This window comes from Ananas comosus, linkage group 6, assembly GCF_001540865.1.
Source record: "Ananas comosus cultivar F153 linkage group 6, ASM154086v1, whole genome shotgun sequence".
In the NCBI taxonomy this organism is placed as follows: domain Eukaryota; kingdom Viridiplantae; phylum Streptophyta; class Magnoliopsida; order Poales; family Bromeliaceae; genus Ananas; species Ananas comosus.
In genome coordinates, this window is record NC_033626.1 from 12,805,931 (window position 1) to 12,822,866 (window position 16,936).

A 16,936-nucleotide genomic window follows, 5' to 3' on the forward strand; every position below is an offset into this window, starting at 1 on the left:
TATATAGTATAAAAATATGATAAATGGTGTTGGAAAATACCTTGTGAGGTTGGTAATTAAGAGGATTATATGTTTAATCAATGCGCGTTGCGCTGTGTCCACATCAGCTTCGTTGTCTTTAAGCTCTCTTTTATGCACACTTCAAACTACGTAGTATCTTTTGATGATTTTGGACATGTAATGGAGGTAGTGAATCTCTATTATATCTGTTTATTATTGATTAATTAATCATTATGATCTGAACCAGCTTTTCCCTGAAGCCCATATCACAAAATGCATATATATATATACATATATATATTATATACATATGTATATAGGTGCATCTTGAGTGCTCTAGTCAGGTTCAATATCACCACCATTAATACAAAATTATATATAGGCAATTAGGATCCAGCCATAAAGCAGAGTATGATGCAAAGTGCACTGAGCCTTGCAGAATAAGAAGAAGAACCTAACATTATCCACTGTCGCCCATTAATTTTTATTTCTAATTTTTTTGAGAGAAGAGTAGCACGCTACCCGCTTCATTCAGTAAGTAAATGAATTAAGCTATATGGGTGAGGCAGCAATGCCTCGGTGTAAGGCGAGTCAAAAGCGGAAAAAAAAGAAAAAGAAAAAAAAGAAAAGAAAAAAGAAGCTACTAGTTCATGTAGAAACCGATCAATCGTGAGCTGTTGTCATCCACAGGTCCATCAGCTGCTTGGTCTTGTAGATGCCTACTGATGGATCGGGCATAGTCGTGAAGATAGCATTATTCCTGAGTTCCCAGGTAACCCACTAACCAACTATAAGCCCTATCTATCTGCTCTGTTTTGGCTTATTATTTTTATTTCTAATTTGAAAATAAGAATAATAAGCCAAAACAGAGATGGCGGTTTGATTTATATTTTCAGTTAAGTTTAAACAAAACGAATAACATATTACCTATATATATATATATATAAGGCCACTATCAAATATCAATTCGCTCTGATCCTAGAAGTTTCTTTTTTTTTTCGAAATTAGAGCGTCCACTTTCTACACCATGGTCACAATCCAATTATATATTTTAAAAATGCCCACCTTACATTTTGTCAAAAAGAAAAAAATTTCTTAAAGGAAAGTGTAACCTTTTGGTTGATTTGAATTTAAAATAAAAATTAGATCACTAAAACGTTGGACCGGATTCGTAGGAAAATTTTTTAAGCGCACAAGAGACCAACTTGTGTGTCCGTTCTTTTTCTGAAGCTTATCACCTTTTGACTGTGATGATAAGTTATCAGTTATCACCGCAACATTCACTAAAATAAGTATTAATTAATTTCTCGAAAAAGAGGAAACAGAAACTGCATATCATTAAGAAAAGAGAAAAATTCACTGAGATCATGTGATGCTTACAAGTTGCTAGCTTTAGTGACGGCGCGAATGTTAAATCATGACATATTTGCCGTTTCGTGGAGTTTTAGACCTGCAATCACTGAATTACTGTTGTTGGGTAAAAAAGAAGAATACGAAAGATATGGATGTAAGTAATTTTCAAAGCTTTTTAAAAAAGAGTTTGTGTTATCATGATCTTTGTGGTGAGATTAAGGAAAAATTTTAGAATGTAACGGGTATATTGGTGACGTGACGTAACAAATCAATCAAATATCTCCTTTTAGAAGTATATGTCCCATCATGATTGTAAAAAAATATTTTTATTATATTTTTGTTTGAAAAGAAGAAATGTGATTGGCTTGTTATTGATGACGTGGTGTAAGTGTGATAGTGTAGAATTTCTCGAGATTAAGGCTTAGGTCCTTTTCTTCCTTTTTTTTTTTTTTCTTTTTAACATAGCATTTAATAATCAGAAATTTTTTAAAATTTTTAGCTCTCGGTTGGTTCTTTCATTGGGTTCGGGCTCTGGGCCTTTAAATGGTCCGGTCCACGGTGGCGTGGTGCAACAAGCCTATGGATGATTTCCGGCGCAAAAGGTGGGCCCTTAAACGGGCTTCTCCGCCTCCAGTTCACGAGCCCGACTTAAGTTTATGGACCATAGCCCAACCCAATCCATCCTATAAATGTCCCCTCCCCCGTCCCCTCGCACGAAAACTCGAACGCGTCTCCGCGCCCCCTCCTCTTCTTCCTCCAAATCTCTTCGTCTAGGGTTTATCCTCTCTCGCCTCCGAGATCCAACTGGGAGATGGGAGAGAGGTCGAAGCAGTGGATATTGATCGGGACCGGAGCTCTCTTCGGCTCCCTCTCCACCATCGCTCTCCTCAAGTTCTTCTCCAGGTTAGCCTCTCTCTCTCTCTCTCTCTCTCTCTCTCTCGATCTTTATTTTGAGCCGATGATCATCCAATGTGCCCGAGATCGCATCTTTTATTCTCTCTTTGATTGGGTCTCTTGCAGCTTGGGCCTTTATGGTTCAGGGGTTTAGGGCTTGGTATCGTTGTTGCGTGGAGGTTCTTATGACTTGATTCGTGTTCGCAGATACGCATCGAGGCTACGAATAAAATCTGTAGATGATGGGTTTGCAGCGGATGATGATATGAATGGTTGGTCTTTTTCTCCGTTAATTGCGTTTATCAACGCGTGCGAATCTTGATGCTATTTCCGAGGACAATCTTATGTTTAAACACGTCTTTTCGCTTTAGGGTTTGATTTCCTCATTTGATGCATTTAACGTCTTGTAATGCTCTCAAAGTTATTAGGCGTTTCAGATGCACACTTATCCACGCATCATTAGCCTAGAGGTATTCATTTTCTTTAGATCGTATCCTTTAACCTGTTAAAAGAAGTTAAATGACAAAATAATTTTCCGAACATATTTATATTTTGTGTATGTACGATCTCGTGTTGTTGAGTAATTAGAAAGCTCACCAAGACCCAATTTCAAAAATTACTTGGTGAAACCCCCTTGGCATTTCGTACTGTTTTTTAAGGACCTTTCATCACAGATTTTTTGGTTCTTTGAGCTGTTCTTTAATTATTGAGATTTGATGGCTTGGAAAACTTTAAAACTAAAAAACTATTTTAGATCTGTATTAGATATTTTAATTTTCTACTATTTTGAAGCTAAATGTCTCAGTTGGTAGAGGCAGAAAAAGACTCAAGGATCTTCGGGATGGTTTGGCTGGTTCAGATCTTTTGACAGATGAGGTGGTCTCTGAACAACTTACAAGGTCTGTTTTCAACTTTCCCTCATGTTTGTCTGATTGTTATACTGATGGACAGGAAAGAAGCAATTCACTTCATTGTGCTAGTGTTTTAGTGACATTTTGGACAATATATGTCACTCTGTATAGACACCATACGCCACTCTGTATAATTTTGAACTTCACTTCAACCCTTGTGTTGCTGATTATTCTGGCAACTGATTGTTGTGAATGTTATTCTGCTTTTACACAGCCAAACATAAACTAAAGATATGAACAGGCAAGCAGGAGCAGCCCTTACTAGATATCTGTAGCATACTATATCTTCTTTTTGCTATTGTCCTATTATTAAATCAAGATCTTTTGCATTTGCATTTCCCTTTAACAAATGATATTGACATTTTGTTTCTGTATTTCTTTGTAATCATAGGAATATTCAATTTTTTGGCATGGAATCTCAAAAAAAAGTGACTGAATCATTTGTTGTAGTCATTGGCCTTGGCGGAGTTGGTAGTCATGCCGCCTCTATGCTTTTAAGATCTGGAGTTGGAAGGCTTCTGCTTGTGGATTTTGATCAGGTACGTGCCTTATGAATAGCGAATACATTGATCTGCAAACATATCTAGGGTTAGTTTGAGATCGCATTTAAGATTAGTTTGTTGTTTTAGCCTTATGAAGACGTTGATGAAATCATTTCTTGCAAGCTAAACCAGATGGATTATTTGTGAAAATCTATTCATTGAATTCAAATTCTTCATGGTATTTCTGTGGTCAAAATCAATCCATTTCATCCAAGATTAATTGGACTTTATAAGGCTTGATTAAATTTTGTGCATGAATGAAGGGTGTTCATGATCTGGCTAAACCTGGCCCAGAATATATCTTAAAATGGAAAAGAATTTTTATGGATTTTCTATATGTATCACATAGTTCATATATTATTATACTAGTCAACAAGTAGTGAGAGATTTTCGTATTCTTATGATTCTGTCCATGACATTAGACATTTACAATAGGTGAACTTTAATGAGGAACTCATGATCTGTGAAAGGTATCGCTCTCATCGCTAAATCGACATGCTGTGGCTACTAGAGAGGATGTTGGGATTCCAAAAGCTATTTGTCTACAGAAGCACTTTTCAGCAATATATCCAGAATGCCAAATAGAAGCGAAAGTGCAGTTGTATGACGCATCATCTGAGGAAGAAATTCTATCTGGAAATCCTGATTTTGTTCTTGATTGCATTGATAATATCGACACCAAGGTAGCGAGTCACACCGAAGAATGGCAGTTACTAAGTATTTATTTCAGTACCAATGATGGTATTTTTCATTTTTATATAGTCTGATTTTTGGTTATGTTACAATGCATACTATTGTGACTAGTGGATCAATTGTTGTTTTTTAGGCATAATAACCTTCATGTATCAGTATTTCAGCTTATTGAATTTAATTGATTGCTTGATGCATTAATCATACACATGGTTACATACTGATTTGATGCAGAATTCAAACATGTTAGACAATGCTGGTGATTTATCAAAAAGAAACTTCTTTTACATCGCCCATTTGAAACCAAATAAATGTTCTCTGGTTTGCATTACCACATTGTTAATGCAAAATTATCGTGATTGTAACTGGCATGTTATATAGTGTTTGACTGGCATATTATAATGATGTCCAAAAGGACCATATACATTTCAATTTTGAAGACATTATATTGTTTGTTGTTTGAACAAGTAGTTTGTGAAATGAACTTAAATTAAAGCATATTATGGAAATGCCAGGGAAATTTGATTGAAGAAGAAATGTCAAATCAGTGATTAGATATATGATGAATAACCATGAAATCATGTAATTGTTGCTTATCGGTAGTTGCCTGGCAAACCTTAGAACTTAACAGTTGTAGAACTGGTCTAGTAACCTTGTAGGATAACTGTAATTGGTTTCTGTGCATGTTCACTGAATTTTCTCCTTGCCTAATTCTCCCTGTCTATATTAGGTGGCACTTCTTGCTGCATGCGTGCGTAGAGGCTTAAGGGTGCTTTCTGCCACGGGGGCTGGTGCAAGAGCTGATCCGACTCGAATTCGTATTGCAGATTTGCAGGAATCTAGCAATGACCCTCTCTCTCGGGCTGTAATGATCTCTTAAACTTGCATTACATCTTTTCAGTTAGTATAATGATTTCCGTCTGCTGGCGTTTTTGTTCTATTTGCAGTTTGTATAACACTTCTAGGTTCTAACAAATGTTAATGCTTCACTTAAGCAATTTTTGGCAAATTATTGCTGTCCTTGAATGCTTGTTTAGGTATGTTTAGTTCTTAAGTTGGCAGCTATGCTGCATTGTGGAGCATACCACCTGTTTTTGCTGCTAATAGATACATATTGTAGATAGTTTTGTAAAAGGATAACGTGGAAAGGATATGTGTGCTCCTTCCATCTGTATTCTCTCATACAAATCATGAGCTTGGAGTTTCCCTTTTTAAATATCTTATTTATAAGATCACATGTTTTTATGCCTGATATCCTGCTACTGAAGAAGACGCTTAGTCTTCGGGGAAAACTTGAATATAATATTTGAGTGTTTTAGTTATTTTTCCATCCTTGACATTATTTCTCAAAACTTTGTTGCTTTATACCTAAAAGTAGTTAATAGTTTTACCCCTGTAGGTGAGATATCGTCTGAGAAAAGACTATGGAATTGACGGCGGAATACCAGTAGTTTTTTCTTTGGAGAAGCCCAAGGTGAAGCTACTTCCCTTTAAAATTTCTGCCGCTGAGGAAGAGAACCCATTGGATTATCAGGTGAGGTCCTTGGTTGATAATGAGTTACTATTCATGCAATATTGTAGCCTTGGCTCACGTATTATGACTGTGATTCTAGGAAAAGAAGCTACTAAGTGATTTAATTACCAGCTTTTTATTTGTCAAAAAATAATAACAGTATTTCTTTACAATTGATTGAATTTACATATTCATTCCGTTCAGTTGGACTGAAGTTTTGCTTTTGGCAATTTAGGTAGATTTAGTTATTTTAATTTGAGTTGAGATATCAATTGAATTAACACCAAAGAGTTCATATTTTGAAATCTCTTAGGAGAGAAACTAATGAATGTAAGCTATGCTGGATTTAGTGTTTACTGTATACTGTAGATCTGTTGGTTGCAAACTATGGATATGTAAAAATGATGATAAAGTATTTTCTCTTTGTTATTTCAACGTCATTAGTGATCATGTAATTGTAGTCAGCTCCCTTTAATGTCTTTTTATTTTAATCCATCACCTGTTGTACATAGAGGAATAAAAAAGCAGTCTTTAATCAAGGCACTTAGTCTTTGACATGCCGTATTAAATCAGTAAAATTTGTTAAGATGTTGCCATCACTGTCTTCAACTTGCCACAAGTTGACCGTATTAGTGCTATTTTGAATAAGCTTTAGGTGGAACCGGCCCAAGAGTTTAGTCCTTGTTATGCACTTGTTTCTGTCTGTACCTGCATTTTTGGTGAATTTGATGGTTTCTTAGTAGCCTTCTGATTAAATTTCTTGGTTTAAATATTTGCCTATCGTACTTGATATTCTAACAGCAATTCAACTGCATTATCAGATCGTGCCAGGTTTTAGGGTTCGCATTATTCCAGTGTTGGGAACCATCCCTGCAATTTTTGGACAAGTGATGGCTTCCTATGTGGTCACAAGACTCGCAGGGTTCTCTGTTCAAACTGAACCAGTGGTTAATTTGGATTTGGACCACTATCGCATTCTTCATCAGCGTCTACTTGAGCATGAGGAGCTAATATACGGCTCAGCAGGTCAAGTTCTGGTACGATTTTGCAACTTTGTTTCATCTCTCGCTTATGTTCATTGTTGTAACTTTGGATTATTTTAAAAGATTTACCACTCCAATCAATTGTTTATTCGAAATCAAAATCCACGAAGATGCTCAGGAGATGCCATATTGGGTGGTATAATGGACAATCTGATGGATGAAGAAACTGATATTGTGATATAATCACTCTTTATATGTAGCATTACCACAATGCTTACATCTATAGTATACTAGTCGCTCTTCATTCCTGTCCGATTATTTCAATTGTGACGCTGATTATCCTCTCTCTCTCTCTCTCTCTCTCTCTCTCTCTCTCTCAATTTTTAGGTAGACATTGAAGAAATTATGTATGTTGTTAAAGAATTGTGGCATGGTCGAAGTGCAAGAGATCAAAGCCAGAAGGGCATTGGCCGCAAAATGTGGCGATCCGTCAATGAGTTGATGCTTGTAAGGTATGATTACTTCTCTGACTAGTGATACCTATTTCCAGAATGTTATCATTCTAAATTCGATGCTTTGTATTGCTATTTTCTGAATATAATCTTGAAATTGCTTGCGCGCTTTTTTTCTCTTTTATTATAGATCTGACTATAGAATTTCCCTTTGGCTTATGTTTACATTATCCTACTTTCTAAAGGTTTAGATTCAATGACTTCTACCTACTCTCTGTCATACCACTGATCAGGTTACTGTAAACAACAATATTGGTAATGCTGCCTCTGTATTGTTCAATTCTACAGCCAATTTGCTATTTTGCTTTCTCAGATGCAGGCGAAGCCACTTCCACTTTCTATGGATTTTAACCTTTTCATGCAGTCCCCTTTGTTTATTCTTGAGTCTTGACATCCATCATCTCTCATTTTCAATGTGCTGAATATTTCTCTTCTAGACATGGTTTCTGAATACTCCGTGTACTGCTATGATTGCTTTGATGCTGCTGTTTTTTATGATACTGCAATTGTTATGTACATTAGTGCTAGTGTTAACTGCGTGCACATCATCATTTAGGTGAGAAGGGGAATTTTTAGTCTGCATTGTTATTAGATGTTATATGGTTTGGTGATCCTGTTGGTAATACGGCCGACTTCTGTCTTTTGTTTTGCAGATGGGACAAATCAAAACCTGCTACGGTTTCAAATTTGATACTTCTTAAATTTATTGAGGTAATAATATGTTATACAAATCAACAGATTTCTAAACATGTATAAAATACTTTAATGTTCTATTTTATTTATTATTATTATTTTTATTATTTTGGGTTCTGGCTCATGGCAATTCAGTGGTGAAACATCCAATGCTAGTATAGATTTTATTAGCCATGACTGATAAAATGACCTATTTCTTTTCCCTTGATTCTAGTGGGCACAAGACATTCCCTTTTCTCTTCCCTCTTGTATATAATGCTTTTATTGTTCTGTAGCTCTGGATAGTTATAACTAGCTTGGTAGGAAAATGTCTCTGCTTGAATGTGCTTACTCCACTAGATAATTTATCGGCATTTACAATATAAGTCGTCTTCAAACTCCACTGCATTATGTTTAGTGTTGTACGTGGTCACGTTATTATCATCTCATGGGGCAGTTTGGAAGTTTTTTAAGGCTTGATCTTCTCTTTTTCTAGGCCGAGCAACATGAATCAACTACAATCGACCGCATAAGGGAAGAGGAACCTGAATTTTACTCTTTGGTGACCCGTGTACTGAGGCGGGCTGAAATGGATTTTGCATTATGAAGTATGGTTCCCCTCAGCTGGTTAGTACTTTATTTTTGTACCTCTTCCGGCTCTAAACATATTGCATATATACACTTTCTGCCATCTGATTGCTCATTTTTTCTATTTCGTGCAGGTCCTATTTGGTGCTACAAGCTTATACTACCCACTCGGCTATACAATTTGGTGTATCTGGTACCTCGGATTGCTTATTTTCCAGAGATGAGGAATCTATTTTGAGCAGTCCAAGATACGTTACTGTTTTTTTTCTCCGTGAAGGAATCAGTCAAATGAGCAGCCGAGAGCCCCTAACTTGTGGTGGGCAATGGTGGTGAGCGAGATATATTTGTTGGCAATCTGAATCTTTGAACACCGACAACAGTCTCGCAAATGGTAATCACACTCTTAGATACACGGTTTCTCCTATATTTACATGTGTAATCTATTTCTTGGACTTCAGAAATCCATTTTTTCTTACTGTTTCTGTATTAGCAAGGCATGAATACTTTGTGAAATGTGATTTACTCTAGAGAAACTGTAATAGCTCTATCATTATTAAGGTATGCAAATTTTTCTCGCTAGCTTGTATTCAAATTTCATCATACGCGGCGAAAGGTAATAGTGTGTATTGGCCTCGTATCAGTTAATAGTTTCAAAATTTAGTACCTATACATGTGATTTGAATATGGATTTACCATCTGGTTCTTGCTTCGCTTATTGCCAACTCGTAGCGAGTTTATTTCCAGGGAATTAAAATACTGTGTGACATAAATTAAGGTACCTTAAGAAAGGAAAGCCGGCATGCGTAGTCTTTTATTTGCTCATATATTTTTATATATAAACCAGCTCGAGGACCACTGTTTTAAAGTTAATATTTTAGGGCTGATAAAGATTGAATCTTTAGATAAAGCCCTTCATGTTGAATCTTCAGGCACAATGGCCACCGGCTTTATTCAATTGTCCGGGAGCGCAATGCGACCTTGTAAATAATACTACAACTGGTGGTTATGCATCATAAATTCGATAAAAAGAATTTAGTGATATGCGCTCCTGTCCCTTTTGTGTCAATAAAAGTATATGAATTGAATATTAACACCCACTTTTATGGCCTGAATAATCTCATTTGACTCGCCACTAAGAAATAATCTTAATGGTCCAATATTTTGATAGGATATAGTTCCGTAACCGAGTGCCTAACCAGACCATAAAATGCCAGATTGGATTTTCCTTATCAATTTATCATATGTATATATAGATTCATTAGAGTATTATCGGTAGTAAGTGGTTTGATTTTACTATTGATTTATTCTGATGATAGAGTTTTCAAATTGTCTATCGATATTATTGAACATAATCTAAAATATTTGAACTATTTAAAAGTAAAATTTTATATATTTTTTTGATATCACTAATAGGTTACAAAAATTTTAATAGCCTACAGTGTGTTTGCTCATTTAATAGTATAAAATGGTTCAAATCAGCCAAATTTTTACTAATTTTTTAAAAATTATTTAAAATAAGATCTAGACTTTAGATATTGAATATGGAAATTGTATTCTCACTTTTTAAAGGGTATTCATTTCGAACGATTTATTTTTGTTTTACTTTATGAACAAGAAAATAAATCTTAAAAGTAAAAAATTTAATTTCTGAATAATTTAAATATTTAGACTATTCAATGATATCTATTGTCAATTTGAAAATTCTATAACTAAAAATAAATAGATAATAAACTGAACTGTGTATTATTGATAGAAGCTAAGCAAAGTGCTCTTCCTTTATCTCTCTCTCTATATAGAGAGAGAATTTTGCTTCGCTACGATCGACAATAAATAGCTCGATTTATATATTGATAGTAAATCAAGCTTTATTATCAATAGCCCAACAAAATTCTCTCTCTCTCTCTATGTATGTATATATATTAATGTTCACTAGAGGAGATTGTGCCATAATTAAGGTGAAGTAATCTTTATGCTCCTCTTTTTTTTTTTTTTTTCGAGATAAGGTTGCCATACACGTGAAGGTTCACATGTCAGCTTCATACCAGAATAAAAAATAGAAGACGTGAACTACAGTGATAGCCAGGGCCAGGACCAAGGGGGAGAATCCTCACAGTCACGCCCCTGGGCCCCATCCCCTCTTATTCTTCTTGATCCAAACGATCCGATTAATAAAAAGAGCCTAAATTATAAGATTCCCATCCCAGCTCACCCAGTTACCAAACCCACCATCCTCTCTCTCTCTCTCTCTCTCATTCCTAATCCTCTCTTCCCACAAACCGATCGCTGCATACTCTCGCCATTGCCATGGAGTCTGCGACCTTTGTAAGAGGTTCGGTCGGGAGGGGGAGCTCGGCGGCGTCGGAGCTGAGGCGGTTCCGGCAGCGACCGCGGCCTCTTCCCGACCTCCGGCGGTGGCGGCGGCGGAGCACGGCGGCGATCCGCGCGGAGCCCGATCTCAGGGTGCGGGTGAACGGGTTGGAGATGCCGAACCCCTTCGTGATCGGGTCCGGCCCCCCCGGCACCAACTACACCGTCATGAAGCGCGCCTTCGACGAGGGCTGGGGCGCCGTCATCGCCAAGACCGTACGATCTCTCTCCCTCTCTCCACCCCCCTCTCCTCGTCCTCTCTCCTCCTGTTTACTGGATTAGCCTTTTGCGTAAAAGCCCTTTTTTTCGATTCTATAATTGTAGTAGTAGTAGTAGTGGTGAGAGTAAAGTGGGTGTTAGGAGTAAATCGACTTTTAAAAAAGTAGTAATAGTGGTAGAAAAGGAGGTACTGGATTCTTAAGCTAGAATTGAATCTTAGAGAATCTACAATTCTGAGTGTTAGTTTCAGGGTGTTAAAATCGGAACGGCGAAAAATAGATCCAGAAAATAATTTAATGCAAGAAAAGAAAAGATAAGCGGAAAGAACACACCGATATTTACGTAGTTCGGCCAACGGCCTACGTCCACGGACGAAAACGGAGCAAATACTTTATTAATGTCGAAAAGGCGGAGTACAAGAAAATCTCTCAAAAGACCAAAGCTTAATTAGATTCGAAACGCCGCAATTAGCATTCGTACAAAACTTAAGTGGCTCGACCCTCTTACCGAAGCGCACCACGTCGCACGTCCCAGTTGTGGTACGGACATAAGCATCAAAGAAGAGATGGCTCGACTCAATAGATACTTTAATTAAGCATCACCTCTTAATTAAGGCTGCGGCTCCTCGTAGAGACCAACCTGCATGGCTCGGTCAACTCTCCTCAAATATATAGCTTAATTAGATCATAGCTTAATTTTGAGTCACAGCTGCTTCTTTACCGGACGGAGCACCAACACCTTAATTAATTTCCATGGCTCTTAATCTTTGGTCGCGGCTTTTTTAATTTGGCCGTAGCATGTATATATAATACATGTCTCCTAATTAGAGTCTAATTCTAATTCAATTAGAATTATACTTCTAATTATAATTCATATATGCCAAATTAAATCTAAATAATATCTAATTCCAATTAGATTAGGATTTATCCTCAAATTTAGATAACTACAAATCTAAACCAAATATAACACAGGGTTTTTTTTTTCTTCAACCCTTTGTTTCTATCTCGGGTAAAGATTCAATTTTTGACGGATGATAATGCATGAGGGCTTTTCTTTTAATAAAGTATTTTTCTTGGACCACATGTTGCTAAATTCTGCGTTTGGATCTGGTTGGAACTATTCATATATGCAAATCTGTTGTACAACTATTTAAGCTCCTTGCATATGTTTGTCATGATTCTACTTCACACTTAACAACAATGTACGTGTTAAGAATTCTTCCTGTATCTATGAACTCGTCGAATATCCAGGAAAAAAAAAACTTAAATTTGTTAGTGTAATGACAATGATAGGTGTCTTTGGATGCCTCTAAAGTTATCAATGTGACTCCTCGCTATGCGCGGCTCCGGGCCGGATCAAACGGGACCGCCAAGGGCCAGATTATCGGGTGGGAGAACATTGAACTTATCAGCGACCGACCGCTCGAAACCATGTTGAATGAATTTAGGCAGCTAAAACGAGAGTACCCGGACAGGATACTCATAGCTTCAATAATGGAGGAGTACAACAAAGCTGCGTGGCAAGAACTTATTGAACGCGTCGAAGAAACCGGAGTGGTATTCATTCTTGTATATTCTTTCAAACTTTGAAACTTTAATTATAGCAAATAAAGTTGATTATAACTTTCAATTAGGACGCTCTTGAGATAAATTTCTCATGTCCTCATGGAATGCCGGAGCGGAAAATGGGTGCTGCGGTGGGCCAAGATTGTCATTTGCTTGAGGAGGTCTGCGGGTGGATAAATGAGAAAGCTACCGTACCTGTTTGGGCAAAGATGACCCCCAATATTACAGATATTACGCAGGTAAGGGAACTTACCATTATCACTTACTACCTTAATCTTGTACTCACAAGTTGAAACAACATCCTGTATTCTGTTTCCGTACTTTTTCAAGATGTCATTGATTGTTGTGTTACAAAGTGACAGTTTATTGTTGTTATGAAATTCTTCTCAAACTGATAGCACTTGATATTTTTGCACTTCTTTATGATTTATGCGGCTGTCTCATCTTTTGTGCTGGTTGCACATTTCAGCCAGCAAGGGTTGCTCTGAAAGCAGGATGTGAAGGAGTTTCCGCTATTAATACGATAATGAGCGTGATGGGAATTGATCTCAATACTTTACGTCCGGAACCTTCTGTTGAGGGGTCAGCTGCACTTGCTCAGACTGCTCCTTGCTTCATTTAAATGGTGATATGTATGCCCTTTTTCACTCCGCACCTTCTAAATGCAGATATTCTACACCTGGTGGATATTCTGCAAAAGCTGTGCATCCTATTGCACTCGGAAAAGTAATGCAGATTGCAAAGATGATGAAAGCGGAATTTGATGGTGAGCAATCACTTTCTGCTATTGGAGGGGTCGAGACAGGCGGAGATTCTGCCGAGTTTATTCTCCTTGGAGCAAATACAGTTCAGGTAAAACTACTGATAATTTGCTTGCATGGTGTGTTAAAAGCAAATTCTGATTCCGTCACTTCCACAGCAGAATGGCGAGCAATTTCTTTTCACTTTTTTCACCCCTTCAAACTTGAAAAGGCATTTTGAGTAGTAATTTGTTATCTTATGTTAATGAGTAAGAGAAATAGAGAGATATATTATTAATTACCCTTATTTTATTCTTTAATCCTAAATATTATGGAAGTATTATACATTATCTCTGGGAAATCTCATGATATTAATTGTCTATAGTACTAAGGGAGCATTACAGTTCTCAAACTAGCCATATCTATCTTTTGAAACACAGTTCTCCTGCTAGGCGGTCTTCCCTAGTTTCTTCACCATTAATCTTCTTTCCTTATTTTCATTTCGTGGATGTTTATACCATGGGGCTTCTTAATTAACTAACATCTTCTCACCACAGGTATGTACAGGTGTGATGATGCATGGTTATGGCCTTGTGAAGAAGCTTTGTGCTGAGTTGCAGGATTTTATGAGAAAACACAACTTTTCCTCAATCGAAGATTTTCGGGGGTATGACTTCTGATTTCCTCTTTTTGATAATACACATGTCTTCATGTTTGATCTGCTGCCTTCTCAATTTACTGGACGAAGTTTTAGCACTTAGATCGCAAAGCAACACTAAAGGCATGACCCGTCTCGCTTGTTTATTAAAAAGAAAAAGTTTCAGACGTCTCGGGAAACTGCATTGTCAAGTTTTGTTGTAACAGAATTTCTTCTAGGCATTTATATCTTAACTTTGGTTTAATCCATGTAAAAAAATATTCGTACCTCATCTTTTCAGGGTCTCCCTACAGTATTTCACTACACATACCGACCTGGTGAAGCGGCAACAAGAGGCAATCAGGCAGAGAAAAGCTGTAAGGAAAGGCTTACAATCTGACAAAGATTGGACAGGGGATGGGTTTGTTAAGGAGACCGAAAGCATGGTGTCCAACTGATGTAAACCTCCATCCTCAACGACGGGGTCTCATTCTACTGAAGCGATGAGCAGGTGAAGAACTTTTTAAGACAAAAGATACAGAAACAAAAGAACATTGTTCTCTGTCATATATAATAAAATGTAATAATTTGTTCTCCCTCTCAACATGTAGTAAATATTTGTGAATTTGGCTTCAAGAATGATCTTTGATTTTCTTGATAATCAGCATAAAACGAAGCTATGCTTGCAAATGCTTGTTCTGACCCTTGAGATGAGATGTCCCTTTGAGCTGATTATAACTGGGTTGTGGTGATGTGTTTTGGGTTTTCGATATAGTTATCATGTTTTTCCCATAAATATGTTCGAACTTCTGTAGAAATTTTTTCGAAAAGTGATGCATAATTGGTATCAGAATGTGCGATGTCTAGACTGAGGCATGCTTGTTTTCTGATGAACTAAGATGCCGAAGTGCCAAGGGAACCCGCGCAGGGTGGGAACTGTTTCAGAAGGTCTCTGGTTTCTGCATGGAGAAAACCGGCAACGGTGTGGAGGGGGCGGATGATCTTGAGTTCTTAGAACTCGCACCTTGCGATGAGCTGCAGTTCCGATGGCCCAGTTTCGAAATACCAAACCCAGTCACTGAAGCCGGCTCTGAAGATGCTATTCCTGTGGCGACGCACAGGGTGATTGTGGTAGTGCTTTAGAAAAATAGAATCTAATTTCGTTGACTAAATGTTAATACATTACAGATGTTGAAGTGATGCGATATCTTAATTATTGGTGTATTATTAATCATAATATTGTCGCATTACTTTTATATAAACAGCACGTCAATAGTTTTTTTTGAGAAAAAGGTAGCACGCTACCTGCTTCATTCATTTAGAAGATGAATTAGGCTTACATAATGGAGGCAGCCGGGGCCTCCAACGGAAGAAAGAGCGTCAAAAGCCAGAAAAAACAAAGACAAGAAACGAAAACGACAAGAGACTAAAACCAAAAAAAGGAAGGAAATGAGGGTAAGGGAAGCGAAAGCGACAAATAACTAAAACCAAAAGAGGAAGAAAGAAAGTGTAAAAGCGACAGGCGTCAAACAGCAGGGATCCAGCAGGTTCAACAAGGAGCGATCCAGGTGTCAAGCAGCAGTTTCGCCCGTTCCAGGCATCGAGTAGGGTTGGGGGCAATCCCTCGAAAGATTAAACCATTCCTTTCCGTCCAAATGACCTACCAAATGGCAGAAAGGAGGGAGAGGGAAATAAGTCTCTCTTTGGCGTCTCTTAGATCAATAAGTTTAGATCAGAGGTCTCTCGCATCGTCCGAGGGATCAGACAGAGCCGCCAAGCCGCCTACGCTCAGCAAAATGAAGCGAACAAAGACACAGGAACTCATGAGGTGGTCGCAGCTTTCCAAATTAACGGCACAGAAAAAACATGTTTGATCCGCTAGCCACCCTTGCTTATGGAGCCTGTCTGCAGTGGGGATCCTCTTACGAAGTAGTAGCCATAAGAATACTTTGATCTTGCCAGGGATATTCAATTTCCAGATATGTCGACTTAGGGGGTCCACCATGCCTGAGTCCGTGAGAAAGTGATAAAGGAATCTGACTGAAAACTTTTGGTTGGAGGTCCAACGCCATTTGATCAGGTCCGGAAGCTGAGTTGGCCGGATGGGCCGAAGCAAGTCCATAAGCAGGCCCTTTTGTCTATGGTAGTTCACAGGTAGAGGCCCCGCTGGACCGCGGCAGATATATTGCCACCGCCAACCATTAGGGCCCCAGCACTAAGCAATAGTTGTCTCCTTGTTTCGGATATGGCCGTAGAACAGCACGTCAATAGTTAGTCACGCAAATTATAGATTTTTGCTTATAGAACATATCTAGTGGTTTATATTGACATTTAGACCCAGTCTTTCCAACCTGCAGTCCGTGTAACAATTTCTCCTCTTTTCGTGGACTGTCCTGGACAAATAACCATGAGGCTTAGGAATCCTCCTCTTTCACATTTGTAATCTAAAACCCTCCTCAAATGTGAACTGAAAATTCAGAAATTCCCGTACTAGGAAAAGGACATACATCATGAAATCAAGACCCAACTATCATGGTAGTTTCTCAAACAGAAAATACGTAAAAAAAACAAAAGAAAGCAGTCCATATTACTGTCTACATTGGAATATTATCAAGCAGTTCATATTATTATTATTAAGTACATTCGTAGATTTTTTTCTATCACATCAATTTTTTAAATGATACGAGTAGGAATGTAAATGGTGCGGATTCCAGGACGGAAGGGTTCCTCCACCTCCTGCTTCACTTCTT

The 16,936-nt window shown here is 37.7% G+C and overlaps 2 protein-coding genes across 11 annotated transcripts; both read left to right on the top strand.

The window, feature by feature from the left end:
• Window positions 2,068–9,237, top strand: LOC109711765 (tRNA threonylcarbamoyladenosine dehydratase). Of its 10 annotated transcripts, none has more exons than XM_020234978.1 (12): window positions 2,068–2,256; window positions 2,455–2,519; window positions 3,053–3,146; window positions 3,550–3,697; window positions 4,171–4,383; window positions 5,121–5,255; window positions 5,790–5,924; window positions 6,725–6,940; window positions 7,274–7,398; window positions 8,052–8,109; window positions 8,567–8,697; window positions 8,793–9,237. In XM_020234978.1, exons 1-11 carry the CDS (start codon window positions 2,165–2,167, stop codon window positions 8,675–8,677), a joined length of 1,392 nt encoding a protein of 463 aa, XP_020090567.1. In that variant the 5' UTR covers window positions 2,068–2,164; the 3' UTR covers window positions 8,678–8,697; window positions 8,793–9,237. The 10 variants fall into 10 exon arrangements, 8 of the variants coding, with proteins under 8 accessions (XP_020090567.1, XP_020090566.1, XP_020090568.1 ...); XM_020234977.1 differs by having other exon boundaries at window positions 2,069–2,256; window positions 8,567–8,678; XM_020234979.1 differs by having other exon boundaries at window positions 2,069–2,256; window positions 3,062–3,146; window positions 8,567–8,678.
• On the top strand, window positions 10,784–14,871 carry LOC109712212 (dihydropyrimidine dehydrogenase (NADP(+)), chloroplastic). The gene is made up of 7 exons (XM_020235653.1): window positions 10,784–11,241; window positions 12,537–12,800; window positions 12,878–13,048; window positions 13,279–13,391; window positions 13,478–13,661; window positions 14,107–14,216; window positions 14,488–14,871. The coding sequence occupies exons 1-7, from the start codon at window positions 10,963–10,965 to the stop codon at window positions 14,642–14,644; spliced, it is 1,278 nt and encodes a 425-aa protein (XP_020091242.1). The 5' UTR covers window positions 10,784–10,962; the 3' UTR covers window positions 14,645–14,871.

What these genes read in the sequence shown, in the direction of transcription:
- LOC109711765 (XM_020234978.1), top strand. Translation starts at nt 2,165, where the DNA reads ATGGGAGAGAGGTCGAAGCAGTGGATATTGATCGGGACCGGAGCTCTC. An exon ending in CTCCTCAAGTTCTTCTCCAG is followed by an intron (nt 2,257 to 2,454) that starts GTTAGCCTCTCT and finishes TCGTGTTCGCAG; the next exon opens with ATACGCATCGAGGCTACGAA. An exon ending in AATGAGTTGATGCTTGTAAG is followed by an intron (nt 7,399 to 8,051) that starts GTATGATTACTT and finishes TTTGTTTTGCAG; the next exon opens with ATGGGACAAATCAAAACCTG.
- LOC109712212 (XM_020235653.1), top strand. Translation starts at nt 10,963, where the DNA reads ATGGAGTCTGCGACCTTTGTAAGAGGTTCGGTCGGGAGGGGGAGCTCG. An exon ending in GCGCCGTCATCGCCAAGACC is followed by an intron (nt 11,242 to 12,536) that starts GTACGATCTCTC and finishes TGACAATGATAG; the next exon opens with GTGTCTTTGGATGCCTCTAA. An exon ending in TCAATCGAAGATTTTCGGGG is followed by an intron (nt 14,217 to 14,487) that starts GTATGACTTCTG and finishes TCATCTTTTCAG; the next exon opens with GGTCTCCCTACAGTATTTCA.